The following is a 27,467-nucleotide window of genomic DNA, read 5'->3' on the forward strand; positions in this document are numbered from 1 at the left end:
TGATTTTTCAAAATGGATGGGGATCCGCCACCCCAGCCGAAACCACTCTGGGACCCCAATAAACGTCGCGCAAATATGATCTCAAATTTAAACAAAAAATTTATAAATAATGAAGGAGAACCTATTAACAACACAAATATGTCACAGGCTTCATCCAATGAGTCTGAATCTACACAAAAATTCGATTCAAACTATAACGCCATGAAAACCAACACTTTTTATCCACAACACCACCCAGGGCCATTTTATGTTATGGTTACTTCGGAAACACCCATAAGTTCCAGAAGAAAAAACTGTGAATTACACCTATATGCCCTTTTTCAGAAGATTCAAATGCCCACTACATATGTTTGCAAAAACGTTGGCTACAACACCTTCCGCCTTACTTTTAATAACTGCGGCTTGGCAAATTCTTTTGTACAAAACAAAAGACTAGAAGAAATAGGTCTAAAAGCTGAAATCCCAGAGCGATTTATACAAAAATTTTATATTATTAAAAATGTTCCTAAATCAATTGTATAACCATTAAAAAATTCAATTGAAGAAAATAATGACATTGATGTGATATCAGTTTACCGATTCACAAGAAAAGTGGAAAATGATTTAATAGAAGAGACTGAAACGGTCAAAGTAGGAATTATATGCGATGGAGTTCCTCAGTACATATTTATGTGTGGTACTAGAGTCATACCCGACCTATATGTTCCCCCAGTACGTTTGTGTAAAAATTGTGGACGCCTTGGCCACATCGCTGTACGTTGTAGATCTACAAAACGTTGCCTTGACTGCGGCAAATTGATAGTCTGCCCAAATCAATGCAAGGAACAAAAATGTAAAGAATGCCTGTCTACCACCAAATGCAAAGAAGAATGCAATTTACCAAAATGTATCCTATGCAACAGAGATGATCACAATGCTATGGATGAAAAAATATGTCCAAGATGGAAAACTGAAAGGAACATAAAATCAATCATGACTCTTTCCAATTTGAGCAGGAAAGAGGTTATACAAAAGTATCCCGAAACCCAAAATTATTATGATATTTTGGCAGACAATAATTACAATTCCAATTTTCCTCCAATTAAAAAAACAACCAATCAACCAAAAATTAATTTTAATGAAGAAATCAACAAAAGGATTACGAAAATAAAATACAGCAAAGTAGCGGCTCCTCGTATAAAGTCGAATCATCCCGTTGCTAGTCCGATAAATATTACGCCTTCAGTACCTGTGTATGAGTATTCATCATCTTCCAAAGTTTCGGAGCTGGAAAAAACCATGTCAGTATTTACAAAGCAAATGTCTCAATTACTCACCTCATTGAATTGCGCGGAAGGCTTGGATATCCTAGAAAACTTCAGGAAAACATTGTTAACTCGTACTGAAAAAAATACAAAAAAGATAGTAAATCAATATGAAAACAGTCAACTTCCAACATCTAGTTCTTCCCAAAAAACTAAAACAAACATAGATCCATGAATATTTTACAACATAATATACAAAGTCTTAATAAGAACAAGCATTATCTTGAATTTTATTTGAACAAATTCAATATAGACATCTGTGTCTTAAGTGAAATTTTTAACATAGATGAATCTCAAAATAACACAAATATACATAATTATAACATAGTGTCAAAAAAGAGAAAAGACAATTATGGCGGCGTTGCCATACTCTTAAAAAAGAACATCAAGTTTAAAAAAATTAAATTCCAAACAAATTTGGACATAATTATTTGCCAAACAACAAATATCACAAACAATCTTACGATAGTATCAGTATATTTTCCACATTCCATTAAATCCTGCGAAATAAAACAAGAGCTCGAAAGACTGATATCATTTCTTGAATTACGAACCGATGTATTAATTTGTGGTGATTTCAATGCAAGACATACATCTTATGGAGACTCGTTTAATTCACACCGAGGTAACATTGTGAAAAGTTTCTTCGATTCATCTAACTTTTATCATCTTAATAATGGTCACTTTACTTTTAAAAAACGTCTAAGTGATACCACTGGCTCTGTTTTGGACCTTTCTTTCACGAATACGGCTTTAGACACCACATGGAAAGTACAACCGTGCACTATTGGGGGAAGCCATCATTATCCCATAGTCATTAACGTTGGCATCAGTAAAATTAAAAACCAAAAGTTTTTAGCTAAAAATAAACTATTGAAATCACTCAACAAAACGAATTTTACCCCCTCTTTTGATGAAATACATTCCACTTTCAATGATGAAATTAGAAAATCAACATACACCATTAATACTAAAAAGTCTCCCAAAGTGTGGTGGGATGCCATTGTGGAAAAAACACACAGACTCCAACTTGCTGCACAAAAGACTTATGATATGTTCAACAATAATGTAAATGCTTCAAATTTAATTGAAGCAAAAAAAGCTTTTCAAAATGCAGTGAAATTCGCCAAAAATAAAGCCTTCAAAACAAGACTCCATGATCTCAATAAAGAACCAAATCCAAAAGCACTATTCAAACTTGTTCGAGGATGTAAAAACTCTTCTACAACTATATTTCAAAATAAATGGTCATCTGATAATAACAAACAATTTTTAATTCATCTAAGGGATCAAGTCCCAAATAATTCTCCAGTATTAATTCCGATTACCAGTTCCAACTTCACCGATGCCTTTTCCACTGACGAATTCAACTATGTTCTAAACAAAAAGAAAAAACCATCTGCAGCAGGTATAGACAGGGTAACATATGAAATGGTTCACAATTTGTCAGAATCAGCAAAACAAAATTTACTGAAAGCCATGAACAATGCATGGAAAGAGTGCAATTTCATGATGGAGTGGAGGAAAATTAAAATTGTTCCCATTCCGAAAAGAGACAAAGACTTGGATATCTATACAAATTACAGGCCAATTGCTTTAATATCGGTTTTCGCGAAAATTATTAACCTAATGGTGAAGGAAAGACTTCAGAATTTCTTGGATCAGAACAATATTTATCCACAAAACACATATGCATATAGGAAAAACCTTTCTGCCTCTATGTGCATAAACGATTTACTATACACAATTAACTGTCAAAAAGAGCAAGGTGATAAAGTCATCATTGTATCATTAGATATTAACAAGGCGTATGAATGTGTCAAAATAGAATTGCTTTTTCGAATCCTAAACGAGATTTCATGTCCTACAGACATTTCCAAGTGGATTATTAATTTTCTAAAACATAGAATTTTAGTTATGGGCAATGAAAGCCTGGAAATTTATAATGGTCTTCCTCAAGGCAGCTGTTTAAGTCCCACTCTTTTTAATATATACACACTTGGCTTACATGGTATAAATAATCATCACACGAAAATATTCCAGTTTGCGGATGACTTTATAATATTGTCAGCACATAAAGATTTTGATACTGCTAATGAGATCCTTCAGACAAAAATGAATGAATTTTGTGACATTTTAAAAACGCTAAATCTTTCTTTCAACACTGATAAAACCGTGGCCATGTATGTAGCTAAAGGTGCCAGGAAAATACCAAAAATTACACTTCATGGTGTATCAATCAACGCAGTGGAAAAGATAAAATTCCTAGGAAGACACATCAAAAATAGTTTGACTATTAAGGATCATTATGAGGATGTAATCAAATCGTGCAATACAACTTTAAATGGTTTAAAAATGATAAACTCCCTTAAAGGCGGAATTCACCCCAAAATATCCATAAATTTGGCGAAATCACTTCTGTTCTCTAAATTGGAATATTCTATATCATCTATGGCGCACATGCCCAATCATGTTAACAAAAAACTGACTACATGTCAAAACAAAATTTTAAGGAAAAGCCTGGGGCTAACGCCTTCGACGCCTGTTCACGTAATATACGCTTTAGCAATTGTTCTGCCTCCAGAATTTCGTTCGCAATACCTTGCTGCCAAAGAACTTTTAAAATTTAAAGTATTTCAAATGAGTACCTATCAAAAACTCACGTCACACCCATCAAACAAAACAAGTCTCGGCATGATATACAACAAATTTAAAACCATATTCGATAATACAAAATTATGTCCATCCGAACCCCCAGGGCAAAAAATATTTTTTTTTATGAATATGTTTAATGCACCGAAACAATCACAAGGAAAGGAATTCTTCAATAGTATCTATCTTCAGCAACTTAATCAATTCAAATCGAATGGAACATCTGTTTGGTCAACCGATGCCTCGGTTATTGGTAATAAAACAGGCTGCGGAGTGTGCAATATATCAACCAATGAAAACTTCCTTTTTAAAATTAATGCAAAATGTTCGTCACTGATGGGGGAACTTAACGCTATTAACAAGGCTGTTGACCTCATTATAGAAGACGGTATACAAAAAGCTGCAAACTTCACTGACAGCAAAAATGCTTGTTTGCTGTTAGAGAATAACACATCATACAACTACTTAGTCAATAATATTATTAAAAAAGTCAACTCATCAAACATAAATCAACTCACATTTGTGTGGGTTCCGTCACACGTAGGAATCTCCTCAAATGAGCGCGCTGATTTCTTCGCTAAAAAAGCTGCAGATGTTGGGTGCATTATCCAATCCCACTTAGCTGTGAAAGACGCTTATTCTGCAATCTATGAAGCCCTATGGGAAGAATGGGTTAGCAAATACAGACTTCTATCCATTTCGAAAGGCACTTACTTTTCGCAATTTTTTTCTTCACCTCCAAAAAAACACTGGCATTCTGAATGGTCCCTAGAACCTGGAGAAATAAAACTGATTAATCGCCTGCTGTCTGGTCACACATACTCAAAAATATACCTGTACCAAATAAAAGTGACAAACACCAATCTGTGCTCATTTTGCAGCGTACCTGAAAGCGAAAACCATTCTATATTTACATGCAAAAAATATGACCACTTGAGAAGTGGCTTCAATTTTTTTAATAACTTCAACAACTTACCTGATCTTCTCAAAAACCTCACCAGAAGTATCATCACGGAACTTTATAATTTCATTCATGCAGCTCATTTGGAATTGTAAAAACTCACTATCTTCAATCAACATTGCAATCAAATACACATATATTCACAAAGTGAACCTTTCTGGTGATTCACTATCCAATATTCACTAACCGAACTAAAATAACCAGTCTTGGTACATAGGTACTACGGGTACCTATCCAACAATCAATTAAAACCAAAAAAAAAAAAAAAAAAAAAACCGTTCCGTGCCCGAAAAAATTCACATACGAGTGAAGAATAGCAGCATGATTATCAGCTTTTCATATGTTGATATATACTAGTTTCCTCTGTCATTCTTCCCGGTTAAAGTAATTCCTATTACAGTAATTTAGACAATCCACGCTTATACTACGTCTAGCCAAGAATAAGTTTATCATTGTGATAAAAAGACTCTGGCAACATGTAACAACTGATTTCTTTCGAAATGTGAATCAACGCTTAATAAGGTTATCTATTCACTTAATTCGACAAGAAAAAGAAATCAACCAATATATGACTTTAAAACCAATATAGAGTTGTTTATATCAATTTTGATTAAAGTTAGTTTTTACATCTAATATTATAATAAATACACAGATGATAACAAATATTAATAATTTTGAGTAATTATAAAGTTAGTTAAAATATAAACAATAACATCTATATAGACTAAAACCATGTGATGCCGAAAAAGTAAACATATCAATTGCAAAAATCCAGCATTTAATATTAAGGTTCCATTATATTTTTATATACAAGAATCTTACATATTTTTGTATATCTATGAATTTGACCATAAATTCGTTAAAAATGTGATTGATATCGTTCTCTTTTTTTCTTAGTCTAAAACACACAAATATTAATAAAACAACAATTACATATAAAATAAATCAATACAAACGTATCTCACTTATACCCTATACAGTATATACTCGTAGATGTATGTAGACTACAGTTCCATATTATTATATATCTCATATGTTTTTCTTTTTTTTCAAAAAATTCTACTTATTGAGTGTCATTTGATTCCAGTGATTTGCTGAAGGAGGGCGATTCTCGTGTTAAAGGTGTGCCCGGTGCTGACGATGAACCCGAAGAGCAATAAAAACATGAGGAACTATGTGAACAAGCTGAGGATAAACGCTTACGCTGCAAATCCGAGTTTGAAGATGAACGACGCACCGTTTTTAAAGACAAGTCTTCACCACTTTCATTTGCATGTCTATGCTTCGGATTAGAGCAATTGCTGAGGAAATCATTTACCTGGCGCTGATAACGTATTTGATTTTTTAACATGGTAAGGTTGGTCGTCGATTGATTTTGATAGGATTTACGCAAAATGCAACTGGTCAAAAGGAAGGGAATGGCCAAAATAGCCAACAGGCCAAATAGCAAAATAAGCATGACATCCATAAGTATTGAACTCCAGAAATTCAGATGGTGAGAATGTGTTTTCAGATATTTCAGGCCTTTGGTCGTGAGTGTCATTTCAATTGCATTTATAACTTTATCCATTGGTTTCAATCCCAGTATATCTTCGGTGAGTTGAGATTTAAGTACCGACAACGAGTCGTGGTATTTCTTGGTGTTGGTCAATGTTTCGTTTATAGCAAACAAAAGTTGATCATAGGATAGATCATTATAATTTAATATAAAGGCTGAACCTTGTTCTTGTAGGTTTCTAGCCAGGACATGTTGCTCTGGTGTTATGGGTATAGCCAAAATAGGTTTGACAAAATTTATTGCTTCAGTTACACTCATAAAGCCGCAGGAACTTATAAACAGCTTAACATTATTGTGAGCTAAAAGAGCAAAACTAATTTCAATTTTTAAGATATTTGTTTGGAATACTTACCCAGTATAGCTTGTTGGGGCCACCAGTTTTGTACCATAACTTTGCTGCTTACATTCAAAGTCATTTCCAAAGGCTCGTCTTCATCGTATTTGACAATAAAACGCATATTGGGCAGTGTTTCAAAGACATCTAAAAACAACTCTATTTTTTCCTGGGGAAAGTCATAAACATTGGCTCCAAAGCTAATATAGACCACCCCCTGGACAGCTTCTTCAATAAATTCCTTCAAATGCTGTAAATAGAAACGATAAATTCCAAGATTCTCTAATTTGTGTTCGCATTACTTACCGTGGGTAAAACAAGCTCATTGTCATTATCATTTTTGAGATGGACTCCAGCTATAGTTAACATATTGGGCAAAAATGCTCTAGGATATTGTAGAACAGGATGTGTATTGATTAAAGCTAATGATAGGTTTTGAATGAGGTCCTTGTGGTCGGGTAAAGAATAACACCAGGGGGAGTTTTGGCAAAGAGGTTCAAAGTGTTTTGTGTAGACAACTTGTTGAGAGATCATATGGAAAAAGGAATAAGTTAACTTCTCAAACATAACCATTAACGTGTTTACACTACGTTGCCATAGGGTCATGTGTTTTGAGTAGGCGAGAAAATTACTAGGATCTAAGGCGGCATTTTGAGAATTGCCGAAACGTTGATTGAGCCAAGTGTTGGAGCCACTTGGACTTATTACTACAGTAGGTATTTGATAGAAAAACGATAATCTGTGGGTTAAGAAAAAATAAAAATCAATAAATGCATAGATAGTGAAGTTAGCTTTGAAGTTCTACTCACCCCATTAAAGCATCACTTAAGAATAAATCCACAACTAGCAAGTCGAACTGTTGTTGTGAATGCAGCAACTCACGCACCTTTGGACTTTGTAACAATGCATCTGTGTTACTAGTGGTGGCATACATCAAACGTGTAAAATGTTCCAAAACAGATTTGCTGTACATTTCTTCAATGTCAAAGCTCAGCCCCATCTCCGTCCAATTCTCCAGCAATCCATCAATTTGTATTTCCTTAAATCTGGGATCATCCATTTCTGTGGAACTTTTTTCACGACCACCCCCTTTATAAGGGCTTACCAAAGTAACTGAGTAATTTCTTTGTTGCACCATTTGCTCCAGCAAATGATAACCAAATAAGTAATGAGATTTCCAAACGCTTGGCAAAACTGCCAGTACATGAGTTCCATGGCATTGTGGCATGGAACTTAGTACAAGCCATAAAATCAAGCAACATCCTTTCAAGAACTCCTTGAGTTTTAACATTTTTGTATTTCAGTCTTATTTTAGGAGGCCATATCTGCTTTTATTTGAATCCGCACCAATTTTTGTGATGTGTAGGTGTTGGCTGGCAATGTTGTTAAGCAAGTTTTTCCATGCCCCTCTCGATTTTCCCAAAAAGATACGTGGTCAAATCCTGTTTTGCTACAATTGCTTTGCGTTTCTTTTTGTGACAACGCCTTGGTTTGGTAGTATTCGTATATAAATGCTTTGGATTTACATAACGTTAATAATTTATGCAAAAATTGTGTAATAAAAAATTAATGTATAATTGGTTTACGTTTTAATACGCGTATATCTTTTGTATTTTTTCGAATTTGCAAAATAGATGACAGATAGGATGGTAAACAAACTAGTGTTATACAGTCCGACTTTTGACTAATTCATTTATCGACTTTTGACTTATCAACTATACATCCCTAAAACGATGACCAACACAGCTGGGAGTTTTATACGATATATGTCGTCAATATCGTTACGGATGGTAATAGTGTTCACTATTTAAATACATTTCTATTTCGTATTTAAAATTTATACTGGCACAACACTCTATGCTTCACTAAAATTCAGAATAAACTTCACATCAGTTCAACGCATGAAAAGTTACATTTGCATATCGGCCTTATCGGTCGAAACACATAATGCAAGGCCTTTGTTCTGCTTTCCCATCACATTTACAAAATCAAATCTCTTGATGCTCTAAAGTCGATCTACATGTCCCTAAAATCGCGTAACACCGACAAACTCGTCTCCTCAACGTGCGTGCATCTCTTCCTTGGTTCCTTGGCTAAGTATATATCAATATGTTAAGGGCCTCGTCTGGAATACTTAGCCGTCTCGCTACGGAAGGCAAAGTAGGTAGTTCCGGATTCTCATTGGAATTTGTCCGTTGGAGACGCAAGCCCCGTTGGTTGCCTACGGCCAAAAGTAAATTGTTTCGTGTGCCGGAAAGAAAACAACAATCGCCCGAAGAAAAGGCAGAACTTTTACGTCTTCACAACAATTACAAGTAATTTATCTCGATATGTTCAGCTAAATAACGATTTGACCCAATAACTTCCCCTTGTTATTATTTTTAGAACACAATTACGTTCCGTAAGACAGTATTTGAGGGAGGAGAATCAACGCATTGCCGAAACATCCTCAGCAGATCATTTCGTTTTGACTCCTGAGCAGGAAGAAGCAGAATTCCAACGTTGCTTGCAAGAGAATGAGAAATGGAATAGAGAAGTAGCTGCTCTGCGTGAGCAACGTTTGGCCAGGGAGCACCAAGAAAAGCAGCAATATGTACAAGAAAGATTAAGACTGGCCGAAGAAAGAGAAGAGGAAAGAATGGAAAAGATTGAAGCTTTAGTGAGGAAAGAAAAGGTAAAACAGTTGAAGACTGGTTCAACAATTTTGTAGAGCAATTATTAAACTAAATTTATCCTCACACTCTAGGAACTTTCCAAGACATTCATTACCCGAGAAAATCTAGATGCTGCCATCGAACAGGCCTTGGCAAATCCTATCGATTATAATTTCTCCATAGATTTGCAAGGTAATCTGTATCACGGCCGTTCAACAACTCCCGGAAATACCACTGGCGGTGGAAATCAAAACCTTTTAGAGTCTACAGAAGAACGCATTGAAGCCCAAAACTAAAGGTTTATTTTAAGTCTCAGCTGTATTTTTATTGTTACATCAGTGGAGTCTCTAACATAGCTAATCATTTGTTTTATTTTTCTTTTGAAGATGATGTGGAAAAATGCAGAATAATTTCAGAGCTCTTTAGAATAATGTGGCGTTTCCACTGCACTTGATTCGCTCTCTATTCGTTGTTTGACCCTTAACTATGAAAAAACTACCTAATTCTTCACACAAAATTTCCTGAGCGAACACTCATATTTGTACGTTGTTCAATTCAAATCACTCTCAGAACAACGAAAAAATATGTCCCATCCCTAACAAATGAGAGCATTTATCGAAAAAATAAATTATGACATTTAAAATTAAAAATAGAAAAATTTAATGAAAATTTAAAAATTTTTGGGAAGACTGAAAATTATGTATGAAAACTACAATGTTGAATGGCGTATGTACATTCAAACGAAAGTAAATTTTGTTTTCTCTTTCATTCGAAGTACGCATTTGGTCCACGAGATGAAATTTCCACAGAAAACTGCAAACAAAAGAGGCAATATTTTCAAAATGTTTCTATTGGCAGAAAAAATGTTTGACAAGTGTCTCTCCAGTAGAATTTAAAAATGGAAAAACACAAAAATATGTTCAAAATGTCAAGATTTACACAAAAAGTTGAAAACGTGAATGAAAATTATAAAATTATTGATATAATACATATTTGGGAGATAAACAATCATTTCTTTTATTCATATTAGTGAGAATTTAATGTATTTTAGTATAAATTCCCATTAAAATCAAGAAACAAAATTTTTGAAAAAAGGAATTATTTTACTATGAATTACGAATCGTGCCGTATGAACGGGTTAATTCGTGTACTTAATTCTGAGAGCGAACAACGTTGTTCGGTTTCCAATGGAAACATGCTATAAAAGGCCAATAACAAAAATCATTACTAAAACGTATTTTCGTTTTTATATACACGACGAATTGTTTAAGGAAACAAATAAACATGCCAATAAGAGCACAACATACAGATAGCATGTGCTATAGTTTACCATCCGATAGAGGCTGTTTTAGTAAATGTTCCCAGTCAGGAGTGGCTGTGATTTTGGCTTGTATGGGTCCTAAATTAATCATATTACCGCTTCGTTCCTCTCGATTACAGCTGATTGACATTAAATCCTGCAACCAAATGAAAATTAAAAATGTTCTGAATATATGCAATATTTTTCTGGAATAATACCTGTAGAAAACCAGTTTCCATGCCAATGTCCAAGTCAAATTGTGTTTCTCCTAAAACTAGTTTCGTTTTACCGGATTTATAGCGTATCAAACGCCCCACTTGACCCTCTTCCATTTTCTTAAGAATATGTTCTTTGACAGTTTTTTTCTGATTTTCAATGGCGGGTGCAGGTGCTTTAGGATCTTCATTAGGAGATTTTGTTATCTCTGGTGAATCATTGTCATCATCTACACATGGTAAAGTATCCGGCAGCTGGAAGGAAACACTTTATTAATTAGAGAAAATGGCAATTGTTATGTTAACTTACCTGCATTAGGAATATTTTGGAATCTGATGTATTATTTAAAAGTTCGTCCAATGACTGGGGATAACGAGGCAATGGGCGATTTTGTTGCTGAGCAACGTGCATTGACTGGATTTGTGATGCTATGGCCACAGCATCTGTTAAATAAAAATAAACGGTTAGTAAACATATTGGTGCGAATATTAGGGGCGATATGTTTGATGGGGATACTCATAAATTACCTTCACTTGATAAGGATGATTGAGTGTTAGAGACTTCGGTTTTTATTTCGGGTTTTATGTACTTCCATTTGGCTTTAGTTAGAAAATCCAAATATTTTTTAGAGGAAATAGGGCAAGGACAATGGTATTAAACGAAATTCATTCATTTAATGAAATAGTCCATTCGGAAGGTACTTCGAAATGTTAATAGAAGTCCTTCGGTGAACTTCTGAACTAATATAGGATGTTTTGGCAGCATTTATGGGTCGTTGGGCTCAGGCCATATTGCTTGCTCAAATTCCCGTAAAAATGCATTTAAATATACCACTTACCCTCATTCAGTAGCACAGGTATTCTATCCATATCAGTCTTTTGTTCATCATCTTCTTCCTCATCATCATCTAGGCCTCTTAGTATATCTTTATCTCTAGCTAATTCAGCCTTTAAATCCATTTTCTTTTCTGTTTTAAATATGGTGGGTTTACGCATGGCTGATGGTGAGTCATCCACATCTCTGGAGTATCCTGACGAATTTGTTGTTTTGCGTATGTTCACAGCTCCAGCTCCTTCAGAGAAAACGCCCGCAGTCTGTATCAAATTTGAAGCACCACCTCTGCCGCCACGACTTCCGCCCCTACCAGCACCTCTGTCTGCACCACGCCCCCGGCCACGACCACGCATTTGTGTGGTATCTTTCGAGGTTTTAACATTGCTGTATTAAGGAAAATACATAAAATAGATATTCGGGACGATGATGATGACACTACATTTGAACTTACGTATTCTTGTTTCTAACCACGTTGAGATTTGGCAGAAATACTTTTTTGGCCGCTGTGGAGCTTCCCCTACCGCCCAAAGTCAAGTCCCTGGCCGGAGTCAGTGAGGATAATTTAGTGATTCCATTCACTATGGGAGAGCTGGTTTCAAGTTTAACATTCCCCTCAATGGGAGTAACAGAAGGAACCGCATTGTTGACAGCTGGCATTTTTGAGGCAGGCTTTTTCTCATTACTTGTGGACATAGATTTAACTTATTTTCGGTTCTATTGTGCGTTTTATTCTTAATATTCTAAATACACTATATAATTATTAGCACTTTCGGTACAAACTATTCAAAATTTAAAATTGTTAAAAAATCCTCAGGAAGTCAATTGATCCTATACATTTGGAATTATACCACGAGTATAGCCATTTCTTTCGATAATTACAAAAGAAAAAGTCAACAATCGATAACCTCTTTTAAAGTATCTTATCGTTACTATCGACATTGACATCGATTGTTTGCCAAATAAGAAATAAAAAAGAAATGCCCGATAAAAAAGAACGAGAAAGCAAAATCCCCGAGGGACCTCTGTTGTTTACGAATGAGACATGGGAAATCGAACCGTTGGCCACATTCATTAAATGAACCGGGGGAGTAAGTTTCTTCAACTCGAGGCCGGCTTTAGGTAGTCATTTTGACGCCGTTAACTTTTTTTTAACAAATATAAGGGTGATAAAGATCGAGAGAAACCATGCTGCAGGATTTAAAAAAAAAAACAGCTGTCTGGAATTTAGGGACATCTTCGACGAAGTTAATCGAGTATTCGGTTCTTAAACATTTTAAAGAGTCTATTCTTTAAATATTAATTCTTATTTTGATATGTAATTTCTTTATTTAATTAAATATATATAAACATACACATATGGAGCATAAAAACGGAAATCTTATGGTTCATCATAAGTACCATATTTACAAGAAGATTTGGAACGTCTTGATTTTGAGTTTAATGAATTTACATTGTTTGTTTCTTTTTTCAAATCCCAATATACTTCTTCCCGCTTAACTTCTTCATTTTTACATTTTGATAACAGAAATTCAAAGAAGTTCAGATAACGTACATGACCTTCATAGATCGACATAAAATCAAAATATTTTGGATATTTACGATGTTTAATCATTGCATGATACAGGCCCCTCCTTTGTAATTCCACAGCTTTACGCTTTTCGTGTTGTTGATGGCGTTTTTGCCATGCTGCGATGCTAAAATTTCGTTTGACTTTAAGAGCCGATTGGGGTCGTAAATGGAATTCAACAAGTTCTTTCATTTTAGATTGCAATTTTTTAAATTCGACATTTTCAAGTGTTTCCATAAATTGGCAAATATTTTGGGAGTTTTGCAGCTGGGTTGGTATTTTGCAATAAACTCTAAAAGAAATAAATTTAAATTTTTTCCTTAAAATTTGGCTTTTTAAGTTCTAAGACTTAGTTTATCATTAATTATTAATTTATTATTTACTTTAAGATAAACAATTTTAAGCTGTGTGACAGTTGGCAGAATATATCTACCCCAGTGTGCAATTATTTCAATATAAACTCATTTCAAATGAGAATATCCGTGACCCATCTCCGATTTGTGTATACATGATATATATGAATATATATTTTGACCATGAGATAACAAAAATAATTTCTCAATAGCAATGTTATGTAATTTCAAAATTATTTGTTATTAAATAGAAATGACAGTTGTTTGTATTTAAAATAAATAAATACTCTCGTCTTATTATTAGAATTTTTATCAATCATCCAAAAATATTTACCCTATAACATTTGTTTATTTCGCAATGCTAGGTGAAATTTTGAGTCTGGCAACACTATTTTAGATAACGCTGCAATGAAAAGTTTAGTTATAGTTTATTCACTTATGAGTAAAGTTCGATTGACGGAGGACGCTTTGTTGTTCTTTTTTGCGTACATAATTCTCCCCGCCAGTAATGTCATCACCCTTGGTGCCTACTCTTCTTAACGAAGCTCGCATTGTGCGTGCATTGTGTGAAGCTCATAAAACAACTGTTGAGTGTATTGAAATAAAAGCTTGTGATTTTAAATTATCTTCAGCGAATGGTGAAAATTTTTGCAGTGACATCTATGAAGTCGATGTAAACTACGAAATAAACGGCAATGCCATGCAAAAGTCTTTTATTTTAAAACTAATGATACCGGAAATTGCCGAAATTGGAACCAACGAACAGTTAATGTTTACCGAAGTATTACCGGTTATGGAAGGGTATTTGAACACTGTGGAGGGGAAAGGGACCGACAAATTATTTGCCAAGTGAGTAGTAAACGATGCAGGTTTATTTTTATTATTGTTATTATTATTATTATTATTATTATTATTATTATTATTATTATTATTATTATTATTATTATTATTATTATTATTATTATTATTATTATTATTATTATTATTATTATTATTATTATTATTATTATTATTATTATTATTATTATTATTATTATTATTATTATTATTATTACTATTATTATTATTATTATTATTATTAATATACATTAAACTCTCTAAATGACATTTTTGTAAACCAAGCAGTAATCTCTTGCGTGTCTCTTTACATTTCTCTGTCTAAACTTCGATAACCGTAACAAAGAGAAATTATTAAGAGAGTTAATGACTAAAATATAAACAGAGTAACTCGATTATAATGAAACACCAAGTATTAATTTCAGTCATTATTTTCTTCTATAACTTTACAATTCAGATGTTTTTTAACTGAACGCCAAGGAAAACATGAGTTCTATCTTCTGGAGAATTTAAATACTTTGGGCTATATGTGTGGCGATCGTGTGAAAGGTTTGAACGAAGTCGAGGGTCACATGGTAATGCAAAAAATTGCAAAATACCATGCGGCCTCAATTTTATATCAGAAAGAGGTACATTGAATTGAATTTGAAGAATGTAATCTCGTTAACAAAATTGAATCATTACAGTTCCCTGACATTGTTGACAGTCTTGAAAAATCCCATTTTGCCAAAGGAGCAGCAGATGTTGTGGCCGAAGCAATTGCCTTTGGAGGTTTTGAATATGTGGCAAATATGATTGAAAAATGGCCGGGATACCAACACTTGGCACCTAGGCTGCTTAATCTTAAAAATGGCTTTAATGATTTGGTGAAGCAAGTGGTGGATCCCTCTAGGAGCACTTTAAACGTTATTACCCATGGAGACTTGTGGGTAAATAACATGCTTTTTAAGTATGACAAAGATACCCAAAACCCACTAGATGTTGTTTTTGTAAGTTTTAGTTATAAATGAAAAACATGTTTCTACAAATATTCCCATTCAAGGTGGATTTTCAAAATACATTCTGGGGCAGTTGTGGTTTCGATTTGAATTATTTCCTGTATACAAGTTTGGAATTGCCAGTTTTGCAGGAAAAGAAAGAAGATTTGTTGCAAACCTATTGTGAGGCTCTAAGAAAAGCTTTGGTGGAGAGTAGATTTGAGGTGGATAATATTCCCAGTTTGGATGATGTTTTGGCGGAAGTCAAACATTGTGAATTAATTGCTTTGTATGTCTCGTTATGTGAATTACCAATAATTGCCTTGGATAAGACATCATCGAAACATTTCACATTGGAAACGTTTGAAAACCCCGAGGAAATGTCAAAGATGCGTACCCCAATGTATGCCAATCAAAGAGTCAAGGATAATTTATTGTATACATTGAAATGTTTTGAAGAGAGTGGATTGTTGTAAAGTAATTGAAATTGTATTACTACAGAATGTTGGAGCCATGGTAGAATTAATTCAAAGTAACCATATTTTAAATAATAATATCCAGCTACGCATTTTTTGTACAGCAAAAAAACCTTTTACTATATCTGATTTGTGTAAATGCAATGGATAAATTAATATATATTTTATTCCAGAGCTTGAAAGAATGTAACAATGTTACCACGACTACCAAGTTTTTCCGTATGAAATCTAAAAAAATTACAAAAATAGTAGTAGAATCCTGCAGGTTCTAGATCGTCCTTTTTTTGGAATATTTAATAAGAAAATAAATGTAGGTGCATTAAAAAAATTAAATTACAATATTTTTATTTTTTCGTTTTTTACCTTTAATTATTCCATTTTGTTTTTGTGACAAACAATAGCTTTTGGGAGCCACAAACAATACTCACTAATTTTATTTCACAATAGTGAGCAATTAAGGTTTATCTACAAGCTTTTGTGTAACCAATGTATAGTTCAGTTATAGCAAAATCGCCCTTCAGTCAAGTTCTATTGACGGAGAATAGCACATACATTTCCCCTCCCATTAAATATGGTTGCACCTATAGTACCTAAACTTGCCGACGAAGCTCTTATCGTTCGTGTTGTGTGTGAAATACATCAAACCACTGCCGAATGTGTGAAAATAAAAGCTAGTGATTTTAAGATTTTATCAGAGAATGGCGAAAACTTTTGCAGTGACATCTATGTGGTGAACGTTCAATACGAATTGAATGGCAATGATAAAAAGCAGACATCGTTTATTTTAAAAATTCTAAAAGAAGAAATAACAAAGATTGGGACAAATGAAAGTTTGATGCTTACGAAAGTCCTGCCAGTTATGGAAACATATTTGAATGTTCTGGAGGAAAGAGAAAAGGAGAAACTGTTTGCAACGTAAGTGTTTTAATTGTACATATTAATATTTTATTTTTAAACATTTAATGTAATATTTATTAATCGGCTAAAACATATTAATTAAAGCAGGGCTAAGTAAATCATGTAAACTGTGAGCCTGCTATGGTTAATGGTAAAAGTAAACAGAGAGGTTTCAAGAGCTCATGTGGTATTCTGATAATCAAAGAGAATAAAAACCGTAATTCGTGTTAAGAGAAGAGAAAGCAAAGGGATTTATGAAACTATTAATGAGTTAATAAAAAAAGACAATGGAAATTATTAATCGTTTTAATACACTTTATTTTCAGATGCTTCCTAACTGAACACCGAGGACACCAAGAATTTTATGTTCTGGAAAATTTAAATGCATTGGGTTACTATTGTGCCGATAGAGTGAAGGGATTGAATGCAGCCCAAGGTCATTTGGTGATGAAGAAATTGGGAAAATATCATGCGGCCTCTATATTATATCAGAAACGGGTAAGTTTTGAAATAAACAATACAAAATGTAACCAAATGGGCTAAGAAAATTCTTTCAGTTCCCCCAAGTAGTTGACAGCCTGAGAAAATCTCAATTAGCCAAAGGATATTTGGATGCTGTGGGTGAAGCCATTATCTTTGGAGGTTTCGATTATGTGGCAAATATGACTCAAAATTGGCCAGGATATGAACATTTAAAGCCAAGACTACATGAACTTAAAAATAGATTCAATGATTTGGCAAAGCAAGCAGTGGATCCCGCCAACAGCAGTTTTAATGTCATAAATCATGGAGACATGTGGGTAAACAATATACTTTTAAAGTATGACAAGGAGTCTCAGGAACCCATGGATGCATTATTTGTAAGTTTTGAATGGGGAATCTTTTGAAATTTTTATAAAAAACATATATTCTAAATTTTAGGTGGATTTCCAAGAAACCTTTTGGGCCAGCTGTGGTTATGATTTGAGTTGTTTCCTTTACACGAGTTTAGAATTGCCGGTTCTAAAGAATAATAGAAAGAAATTACTGCAAACCTATTATCACAATTTAAAAGAAACATTATTGGAGAACCAATATCCCACCGATGCTATACCCAGTTGGAGAGGTATTTTGCTGGAATTAAAACGTTGTGAAATAATTGGCATATATGTAACATTAAGCGAATTTCCAATGGATGCATTGGATAAAACCACATCGAAGAGTCTCACTTCGGAAACATTTAAGAATGCCGAGGAATTGGCAAAGATGCGCATACCAATGTATGACAATCCAAGGGTTCAAGAGCATTTGTTATATGCTTTAAAATATTTTGAAGAAAGTGGATTGTTGTAAAGGAAATAAATTTAAGCAAGTTCTACAAAAACTTCTATCTGAAATATTTTTAACTTACCTTAGACTACTTATTATAGGAAAATAAATGTCATCTTTGTTAGGTTTTTTGCTGGTAGTGCAGTGAAACCTTGGAAATTTCTTCATATCTTGTTGAAAGTACTCGATTTTGTGTTCCATCATTTCGTTAATGGTTTTCAATTCTTGGGCATCAAAAATACAGTTACCACAGTTAAGTATATAACCACATGATTGAGGCAAAGCTTCAAGGAATTCAAACCCTTAAACAAAAACATTTATAAAATCCAATGCGAATATAAAATTACCGCTCCTTACCCTTTCCCTGTTTCTCCACAAAATATAGTTGCCTATTTATTTGACCATTATATTGGTAAAATGTGGCAATTTGATTTACCCAATGTTTGAAAACATCCGTTAAACAATCTGCATATGACAATCGCAGCACTAAGGAATCCCTGCAAGGATAAAGATAAAAATAAGGTGGAGGCGAAAAGGCAAGATGAATACACATTTATTTTTATGTTAATTTGAATTTGAAAACAATGTGTGAGCAGCACTCTGGGACGTTTTTTTTCTTTCTTAGCATTTCTCCGGGATAATTTGCGGTTTGCTGTATGTACGTCTTAACTGACTGACAATTTTCCACTTGATAAAACATTTTCATTTGCATAATAATGTTCAGAGCAAAAGATAATAATGCATTCCAGACATTTCAAGCTAAACCTTTGCCGTTATTAACGTTCTTCCACACCGTCAACAGAACAAAAACAACAACAACAACTATCATTGACAGCATCCGTGGCACAATGCATTTGGAACACATCACATCACCATTGCCGTCATTATCATCATCTGTATTCATGTCCAACACTGCTCCGCACTAATCATAAATGCAAAGTATCATCACCCAACAATGACATTATGTCACAGAGAGTGGATGTGTGGCCAGATATGGAAGCAATGTTCTTCTTGCATGACGAAATGTCCTCAGCCAGATATGCTGCAAATTTTCTCCACTCGGTTAAGTCGAAATGGGGGCCTCTCTCAAGGGTATTGTTAAAGGAACTCGTATTTTCTTAACGAATGACACAGAATTAACGATCGTCTTTGAGTCAAGGGATTTCTAGTCTACATAGTCGTTAATTTTCACTGGTTGCATAGCAGCTTTGTAGGTAAATGTATTTCTTTCGATAACGGTTTTATAAAGTTTTCAAGGGATTTTAATAGCTATGTTATTAAAAATGCATTTTGGTAAAATATATGTACAGTGGAACAAAGGACAAAATTTTTGCATACGAGTAAAGTAGACAAGTTCAAAAACAAGTAGATGAGCCCAGGGGTCATCTGCAGTAGAGTAGATGAGCCTAGGGGTCATCTACAGTAGAGTAGATGAGCCTCAGGGATCATCTACAGTAGAGTAGATGAGCCTCAGGGATCATCTACAGTAGAGTAGATGAGCCCAGGGGCCATCTACAGTAGAGTAGATGAGCCCATGGGTCATCTACAGTAGAGTAGATGAGCCCAGGGGTCATCTACAGCAGAGTAGATGAGCCCAGAGGTCACCTATAGTAGCGTAGATGAGCCCAGGGGTCATCTAAAGTAGACTAGATGAGCCCTGGGATCTTCTACAGTGGAGTAGATGAGCCCTGGGGTCATCTACAGTAGAGTAGATGAGCCGAGGGGCCATATACAGTAGAGTAGATAAGCCGAGGGGCCATCTACAGTGAAATAGAATTCATCTTCAGCAAATAAGATTAGTTTCAGAGTCCAGAGGTTTTTTGTTGTAAAATAAATAAGTGGATGTGACATTTCCTATAGAGTAGTGTCACAAACTAAAGATTACCTTTCAATATTCTGCTCATCCTCTAAAAGAGATTTTCGTTCCAATATCACAGAAATCTCAAGACCATCCTCATCCACAGAAAAATGTAAGCAATCTCCAATCCAAAGGTGAACAACTAACTGCATTGCTTTTTCAGTGGCTCCTTCCTGATCTTTCATGGCATAATGCTTTTCGCATGAGTTCCTTTGATTGGAATCCCCAGGGAGTGTATATGAAATAATACCATTAATACCCAAAATTTCCATGATTATGGGTGACTGGTTGGAAGCGGAAGTGTCCAACCATTTAGTATGTACCTCAGCATATGAAGCATGCTGCATCCAGAACCTGTTGCAAATATAATTAACGAATCTCTCGTCTTCATACTCTTCAGGGCATTCTGTGCTCATGGCTTTGAAATGGGGAAAACGTTTCATATTTTCAGATTTCAAACCATTTTCAATATCTTCTTCTTCCTCACATAAAATATGTGAAGAGCTTTGAGAAATTTGGCTGTCTGGGAAGAAGGGGATGTAGAAATAAAAAATAGTCCATTCTCAAGTCCCTAATACCCACCAAATTCATCTGAGCCAAAAGAGAGCGTTTTCTCTTCAGTTTCTGTAGTAAAAACAGTGCCCTCTGCATGATAACATCTGAGAGCGTTACTAGTCCAAATCATTTTGATACCATCGTCACGTTGACAGTAGCTCTCGTTGGCAAAATAATCATGCCATTCTTGTATGATACAGGGTTTCTCTTCGAAAACCTTGGAGAGAAATATGTTTTGGTAGAAGAAAATATTAAAAAAAATAATGAAATTATTGAAAAAATCAAATAAATAAATATTATGTAGTTCATCCATGGTAGAAGAATACAGGTAGATGCATAAACGATTGGGAACATTGATATGTCAAAATCGTTAAAATGTTTTGTCAAAAATAAGTAGATATTTATACGTTTTCTTATACTACGCCAATTGGAGATTGTTATGATATGTATTTTTCAACAATTTTTACAAATTTGAATAATTTTTCGATCAAAATTTTCAATGTCAAAGTTGGTTTGACAGTTCATTGTCCAGCTGATTAGATACGACTACCTGTATTCTTCTACCATAAGTTCATCCATACATTTACCTTCCCCTGTCTGGTTACGTGGAACCTTTTTCCCTGAGATGTGGTTATTCCAAGGTGCATGTAACTGAGTCTATATAACGTGCAAATGTGGAAAAGAAACTTCAGTTCATCATCAATGGAAGCTTTCAAAGCTTCTCCCCAATTAGTTGTGTTTGAAGAGTTATTGAAAATTGTGGCATCACTGCTAGAGAAATTCTTGGCATCATTGTTCAACTTGGCATCATTGTTCAGCTTGGCATCATTGTTCAGCTTGGCATTATTGTTTATTTTCAGCCTTTTTCGCTGATAATCTCCTTGGCCATTTGGATCTATATTCTCGGAGCTTTGATTATTGCTAAATTCGTTTAAAATATTATCTTCCTCTCCCTCCTCCAGATCGTGTTGATACAATCTGTAGACTTCTCCATTGTAACGCATTATGACAATAACATCATTTACTTTGAAGAAAACAATCACCACCCCATAAGGGGTTACAATTCGTTGCCTTTCGCCATTAAATGTGGAATCACTACTCCAAATCTGCTCAGAATGCATTTCATGGTGGTAAACACTTAACCCATTGGGATAATTCATGACAATGCGGGCATTGGCTTCTATTTCATTGAAAATTCTTATATTAACATTATCTTGGGTTTCCAGGCGAATATTATTACTGATTCCCTTATCCTGAAACCGAGGACGATTGAGAAACAAGTGACAATCTTTTATAGCGAATTTCAGGGTCTGATTCATGTCTTGGAAACACCATCTCTCCTCATACAACTCCATTTGGCCATGATCAAAATAATATTTTGAGGTTTTCAATTTAATTTCTTGACGTATATCCTCCAAATTATAGCCCTTCAATAGGGGATGTCCGGGAGGTAGCCCCACCCAATCCTGGGACTGACGTCTATCTTCTTTTACGGAGAGTTTCTTATTATACTGTCTACTTTTAAGGCGACTACTGCGACGTTCCTTAGCTTGTGGACTCACCGAATCTGCACTGGATTTTGCTTCCAGCAATTTTAAGGCCTTTAACGAATTGGGTCTTATGAAAATCTCTTCATCAAGTTGTAACATTTCCATTTTCTTTTCAAGGCCACCTTGTTCCAGAGATTGTCTCCTGGCTTCTTCCAGAGAGGCTTTACGCATTTCTGGAGTGATGAGATTTTCAAGAAACTCTTCCTTTTGAAATAAAGTAAAGTCCCGAAAACACAGACGACTGGGTAAAATGAACATTTGCTCGGACTCCTCTATGGAGTTATGGGTTTCATAAAAAGTATAAATTTTAAAATAGTTTCCCATATCTTTTATCTCGAAATTGTCATGTTTCTCAAGTAGCTCGAACATTTTTTGTTTGCAGCTATCTTCGTTGAGATAAAGTTGTATATAGCCAGGTAAGGGTATAACTTCCTCCAGAGTTGCCATAGTTTTGGCTATTCCCAACTCTTTTGAGTGGCTTTTTATAACATAAGGCTTCCACAAATAATAATCAAGACATATTGGTCTTAGGTTTTGAACTCCTTGAGGTTCGTTATACATTAGCATATTATTAAAGAATTCATTGCCTCCATCCACAAAGAAACGTCCAAATTTTCGTATCTTGGCAATGTTTGAGAAAATGGAACTGGCGGGTCTAGTTCCGCCATTCTCTGGTATTGGGAAACTGAATTCAGTGCCATTGTAACTTAGATCGAGAGGGCCACAAGTATTCAGCAAACTATTCAAATACACGGCAATGTTGGCGAAATCCGAACTAGAGCCGGATAGGGTAGTGTTTTGAAAATGTCCTTGCAAATTAAGGGATTCTGCAATTTCTTGGGTTTCTCTTAAATCCACCTCCAAGGGTAGGTTTACATTGTAAAGGTGAAATGGTTTATAGTAGTATAGCTCATAATGGTGATATAACATCTCAATATCATAAACCGACCATGAAAATTGATCAAAAATATCTCTTTGCAATTTGCTCGCCATGCAGGGTGAAAGAATCGATAACTGATGTGTGAAGAGACCCACAGGCTTCATTGACACTATCTGGCGGAATTCATAGGTGGAATTGCCAATGGATTCCAATGTCGATTCGATAAATGAACGCAATTTTGTATTGTTTATTAGCAGATCGTAATTGCTTTCCGTGGGAATGAAATTCATGATTCCAAGAATTGGCTGACCATATCTGCAAAGGAGAAAGGGGGGGAGTTAGGCACTTGATATCGTTTCTTAACAGCTTTTAGGAATGGGTTTGGTTGCCATGTATCTCCCTGTTTATCCTCTATGTCTGAGAAGGTTTACTTTGGCGTTGCACATAAATTTTGCATAATTAATGCTATTTTCAAAGACATACATGATGCATGTCTGCAACTAAAGATAAAGTTTTCAATAGTGCCCTACAATGGCAATTTTCATTATTCATATAGAGATGTTACCTTTCCTTCCAAGGTGTTGAATATATAGAAGATATCCTAAGGATATGCTACATAAAGTCTTCCTAACATACAATACCTCCTAAAAGTATTCTATATTTAGAAGTTCTACTTAACATCTTCCTAAAAAAAGCTTCATAAAAATCTTCTATATTCCTCTATACATGGAAGACCTCCAAAAGCTATACCAATATACAAGATGAGATGAAAAAAGTGCAACCAGCTTCAGACTGCTGTAATTTCTAAGCCACTCGTCCGACAGCTGTTAAAATTATTCCAGTGACAGCTCATTATATTGTTTACAAACGTACAAAAGCATTTTGGTGAGAATTTTTCAGAAAAGAAGTTATCCGTTATGGAATTCTAGCGTGATTGTGTGATTTCTTTATATTTGGCTGGAAAACTACAAGTGGCTATCGTTAGAGCACTCCAGCATTTAAATGTGAATAAATCTTAAATGTGTCGCGTACCATCGCTCGTTACCGTGATACTGGTAGCGTAGCCCGACGTTATGGAGGTGGACGGAGACGGAAGAAATCAGTAACATCAGCAGAAATGGTTCGGAAAGTAAAGAAGCGATTTGATCAAAACCCGCGTCACAGTGGCCGTAAAATGGCTTTTTAGCTGAACAGATCGCAATATTCCATTCGGCAAATATTGAAAAAATAAGCTCGGGGAAAGTCATTGGAATTCCAAAAAGTGCAAGAACTTACACCGTGACGGAAAGAAAATAAACTCAAAAGAGCTAAAGAGTTGCTTCGCTTGGCCGAAGGTGGTGAACTGTCGAATTTTGTTTTCTCCGATGTGAAAACATTCGTTGTCCAGAAGTTTGTAAACAAACAAAATGATCGTGTTTACTTGCCAAAGAGGTCAGCTGAAAACATGCAACTTCGGTTGGCCACCAGAACTCAAGCGTCGGCCATGGTGGTGGTGTGGGCCGCCATAACAGCAGATGGTCGCTCTCCGCTCGTATTAATCGCCGTGGCATCATGGAGGGTGTACTAAAGCCTTGGGCACGCAAACATTTTGGCCACAGACCTTGGACATTGCAACAGGACTCAACACCATCGTACTCAGCACGCACCACCCAAGAATCGTTACAAAATGAGGTTCCTCGCTTCATTTCCAGCGCACAAATACCAATCCGTTGGACTATTGTGTCTGGAATATTTTGGAAAGCAAGGTTGGCACTAAAAAATACCAAAGTGTCGATCACCTCAAGCAAGCGCATCGCCGGGAATTAGCCAAAATATCGCAGAGCAGTATTCGGGCAGAGTGTGATGATTTCAGTGACCGTTTGAAGTCCATACTTCGTTCTAAAATTTGATGCTATTTCCGAAATTTTTTGCTTTCATTCAATAAAAATTAAAAAAATGTAAAAATAATGGCGTTTGACTTTGTTGCAGTTTTTTATCTCACCCTGTCTCACATAGAAAACTACCTAATGCTTTGAAGACCTTCTAAAGGTCTTCTATACGCAGAATTTCACCTAAGACTTCTTCAAGAGGTTAGTTATTGGACTTCTATGGTCTTCTGTATTTAGACGAATCCCTAAAAGTATGCTATACTAAAGGCTTTCTTTTCATAGAAGACTTTATTAAGTTCTACTCTTGAATGTCTTCTAAACATTTTACAGGTCGTCTATACATAGAAAGCTTTCTAAAGGTATTATACACATAGAAGTCCTACCAGGATTGCTATACCTTTTTTGGTCTGCAGTTTATGAGATTACTTTCTAGAGTACTCATTTATTTTATAGGGTACTCTATTTGCCTCTTCGTCTAACTCCATCGATAACTCACACAAGTCTTCAAGAGGTTAGTTATTGCACACACAGTGAAGTGGATTCTCGTTCTTAGCTTCCTTTTTCCCTCTTGACTTCCAAAACCAAATGCATATTTGAATTACTGAAGTAGTTTCATATGTTGTTGTTTTTGTTGTTGTCGTTGTCTATCCTAAGCATGTTATGCAAAAAGGAAAACTTCTTTTTGAAAACAAACACTTGTTAAGTTTTCAGTTTCAAATTCTTAGCAAAGGTCTCGAGCTCATGGGAATGCTTGCAAGGATTCCTAGAGGAAGGAGCTGCAGCTGCAGCGCTTGGCAAAGTGTCATGTCAACTTAAGACTTTGGTATTTAAATAACAATTTATTGTCGACTAACAACATTGGTACAAAGGCAAGTAACATGGGGTATCGGAACGAATAAAATCCGAATCCTCTTAAGAAAATATTGAACAGTTTTGTTTTGGGCAAAAAGAGATTACAAAATAATACTGATATGGAAATCAGGAACATAAATACCTTAGCAATTCCAAATAGAAATCATCATTGAATTGACCAAGAAGTATAATATACAACTTCCCATCTTGGGGATTATCTTCAATGTACTAAAAATAAAAAGAAAAACTTCAAATTAAACATTTCAAATAATTTTAAAATTCAAAGAATTACCTTTCGTTTAGACAACATTTCAGGTTGGCCCACACGATTGTGTTCCCTCACAACCACGGGGATACAAGACAACTCCTCCTCAGCCTTTTCATTCTTTCCCTCATTTTTAGTGCTCACCTCCGATTTGCGGGAAGCTCGTTTTGTTTTATTTACTTTGGATTTCCTTTTTGCACTCATCTTACCCGACTCCTTTAAATTCAGTGACGTGTTATCTCTTTGACTTGCTGCATCAATTGTGGAAGCCCTTTCCTTTTCCTCAATATCCTTCAGCCAATATTGATAAATGTCAAATTTGAGCTCCTCAGCTATTTTCTTGTTAACATAATCAAATTGTTGGCAACAAGTTTGTATGGCCTGTAGAACGCGAGTGCATGTGGTTTGTTTTAAACTTTTTCTCGAATCTTGGGAGTTCCTTTTTTCGGATTCCAATTCCGTGTGTATTTCATCGGTATCAATTATAAAGACAGGGCGGCGTAGTCCGGTCTGTACTTGGCTTTTAAAAACATTTTTAATTGTCTCCAGACCGCTGTCATGAAAATTGATGCAGTAAAGATTGTAATTCTTTGATTCGCGGGAGCGCTATATAAAATTTTTGGATAAATGAAAGTGTTGTCAAACTTAAAAGGAATTTAAAATTCTTACTTCCGTTACAGATTTTCTGAAGCTCATATTTTCGAAAAATATATAAAAGTTCTAAAGTGAGATATGTCAAAGTTAGAAAAATGGGGAAAACAGACATGACAAAACAAAGACTCAATAAATTTGAATTGAATTAAATATTTTTTTAAGTTTCTATCCTAAAAGTATGCTAATGAATAAAAATACCGATCATTGAAATGTAGATGGCGCTGCATACCATTACTTGCAATGTACTTGCAAATTTGGAATTCCACCAATTTTTTACTCTTTTAGAAAGGTTTAGAAAAGCTCAGTATTATCACACATAAGTATAAACTTCTATTTAAAATTTAAAAATCGCAATTTTAAAGAAAAGTTATTTACGAACGCTCGTTACCGTGATACTGGAAGCGTATACCGACGTCAAGGAAGTAAACGGAAGAAAATACCAACATCAGCGGAAATAGTTCGAAATGTAAAGAAGCGACTTCATCGAAACCTGCGTCGTAGTGGTCGAAAAATGGCACGTGACCTGAACATCGCAAAGCCATCGAAATTCCAAAAAGTGCAAGAACTTACACCGCTAAAGCTAAAGAGTTGCTTCGTTTGGCCAAAAGTGGTGAACTGCCGAATTCGATTTTCTCCAATCTAAACTTGACGCTATTTTCGACAGTTTTGGCTTTCATTCAATAAAATTTAAAAAAAAAAAATTTAAAAATTATGGCGTTTGACTTTGTTGCAGTTTTTTTATCTCACTATGTATAGC

The 27,467-nt window shown here is 35.0% G+C and overlaps 5 protein-coding genes across 6 annotated transcripts; 2 read left to right on the forward strand and 3 right to left on the reverse strand.

Annotated features, from left to right (window-relative positions):
- Positions 1–5,953: 5,953 nt before the first annotated feature.
- On the reverse strand, positions 5,954–8,548 carry LOC131803121 (UDP-glucosyltransferase 2-like). The gene is made up of 4 exons (XM_059124163.1): positions 7,619–8,548; positions 7,116–7,548; positions 6,828–7,059; positions 5,954–6,774 (listed from the first exon to the last, which is right to left on the reverse strand). Exons 1-4 carry the CDS (start codon positions 8,098–8,100, stop codon positions 5,981–5,983), a joined length of 1,941 nt encoding a protein of 646 aa, XP_058980146.1. The 5' UTR covers positions 8,101–8,548; the 3' UTR covers positions 5,954–5,980.
- Positions 8,549–8,775: 227 nt separating this feature from the next.
- LOC101893972 (small ribosomal subunit protein mS26) lies at positions 8,776–9,823 on the forward strand. The gene is made up of 3 exons (XM_005180467.4): positions 8,776–9,124; positions 9,195–9,483; positions 9,556–9,823. Exons 1-3 carry the CDS (start codon positions 8,919–8,921, stop codon positions 9,757–9,759), a joined length of 699 nt encoding a protein of 232 aa, XP_005180524.1. The 5' UTR covers positions 8,776–8,918; the 3' UTR covers positions 9,760–9,823.
- LOC131803123 (uncharacterized) lies at positions 9,763–12,672 on the reverse strand. Of its 2 annotated transcripts, XM_059124165.1 has the most exons (6): positions 12,265–12,672; positions 11,818–12,197; positions 11,507–11,578; positions 11,289–11,422; positions 10,982–11,233; positions 9,763–10,920 (listed from the first exon to the last, which is right to left on the reverse strand). In XM_059124165.1, the coding sequence occupies exons 1-6, from the start codon at positions 12,504–12,506 to the stop codon at positions 10,783–10,785; spliced, it is 1,218 nt and encodes a 405-aa protein (XP_058980148.1). In that variant the 5' UTR covers positions 12,507–12,672; the 3' UTR covers positions 9,763–10,782. The 2 variants fall into 2 exon arrangements, with proteins under 2 accessions (XP_058980148.1, XP_058980149.1); XM_059124166.1 differs by lacking the exon at positions 11,507–11,578.
- Positions 12,673–13,177: 505 nt separating this feature from the next.
- On the reverse strand, positions 13,178–26,797 carry LOC101895949 (uncharacterized). Its single transcript, XM_005180478.3, has 9 exons — positions 26,726–26,797; positions 26,084–26,662; positions 25,934–26,019; positions 21,229–23,386; positions 20,669–20,858; positions 20,114–20,609; positions 18,586–18,725; positions 18,311–18,530; positions 13,178–13,672 (listed from the first exon to the last, which is right to left on the reverse strand). The coding sequence occupies exons 1-9, from the start codon at positions 26,750–26,752 to the stop codon at positions 13,192–13,194; spliced, it is 4,377 nt and encodes a 1,458-aa protein (XP_005180535.1). The 5' UTR covers positions 26,753–26,797; the 3' UTR covers positions 13,178–13,191.
- Positions 14,149–16,275, forward strand: LOC101894911 (uncharacterized). The gene is made up of 4 exons (XM_011292958.3): positions 14,149–14,582; positions 15,028–15,199; positions 15,257–15,559; positions 15,613–16,275. Exons 1-4 carry the CDS (start codon positions 14,242–14,244, stop codon positions 16,021–16,023), a joined length of 1,227 nt encoding a protein of 408 aa, XP_011291260.1. The 5' UTR covers positions 14,149–14,241; the 3' UTR covers positions 16,024–16,275.
- Positions 26,798–27,467: the final 670 nt, after the last annotated feature.

This window comes from Musca domestica, unplaced genomic scaffold (assembly GCF_030504385.1).
Source record: "Musca domestica strain aabys unplaced genomic scaffold, Musca_domestica.polishedcontigs.V.1.1 27, whole genome shotgun sequence".
NCBI lineage: Eukaryota > Metazoa > Arthropoda > Insecta > Diptera > Muscidae > Musca > Musca domestica.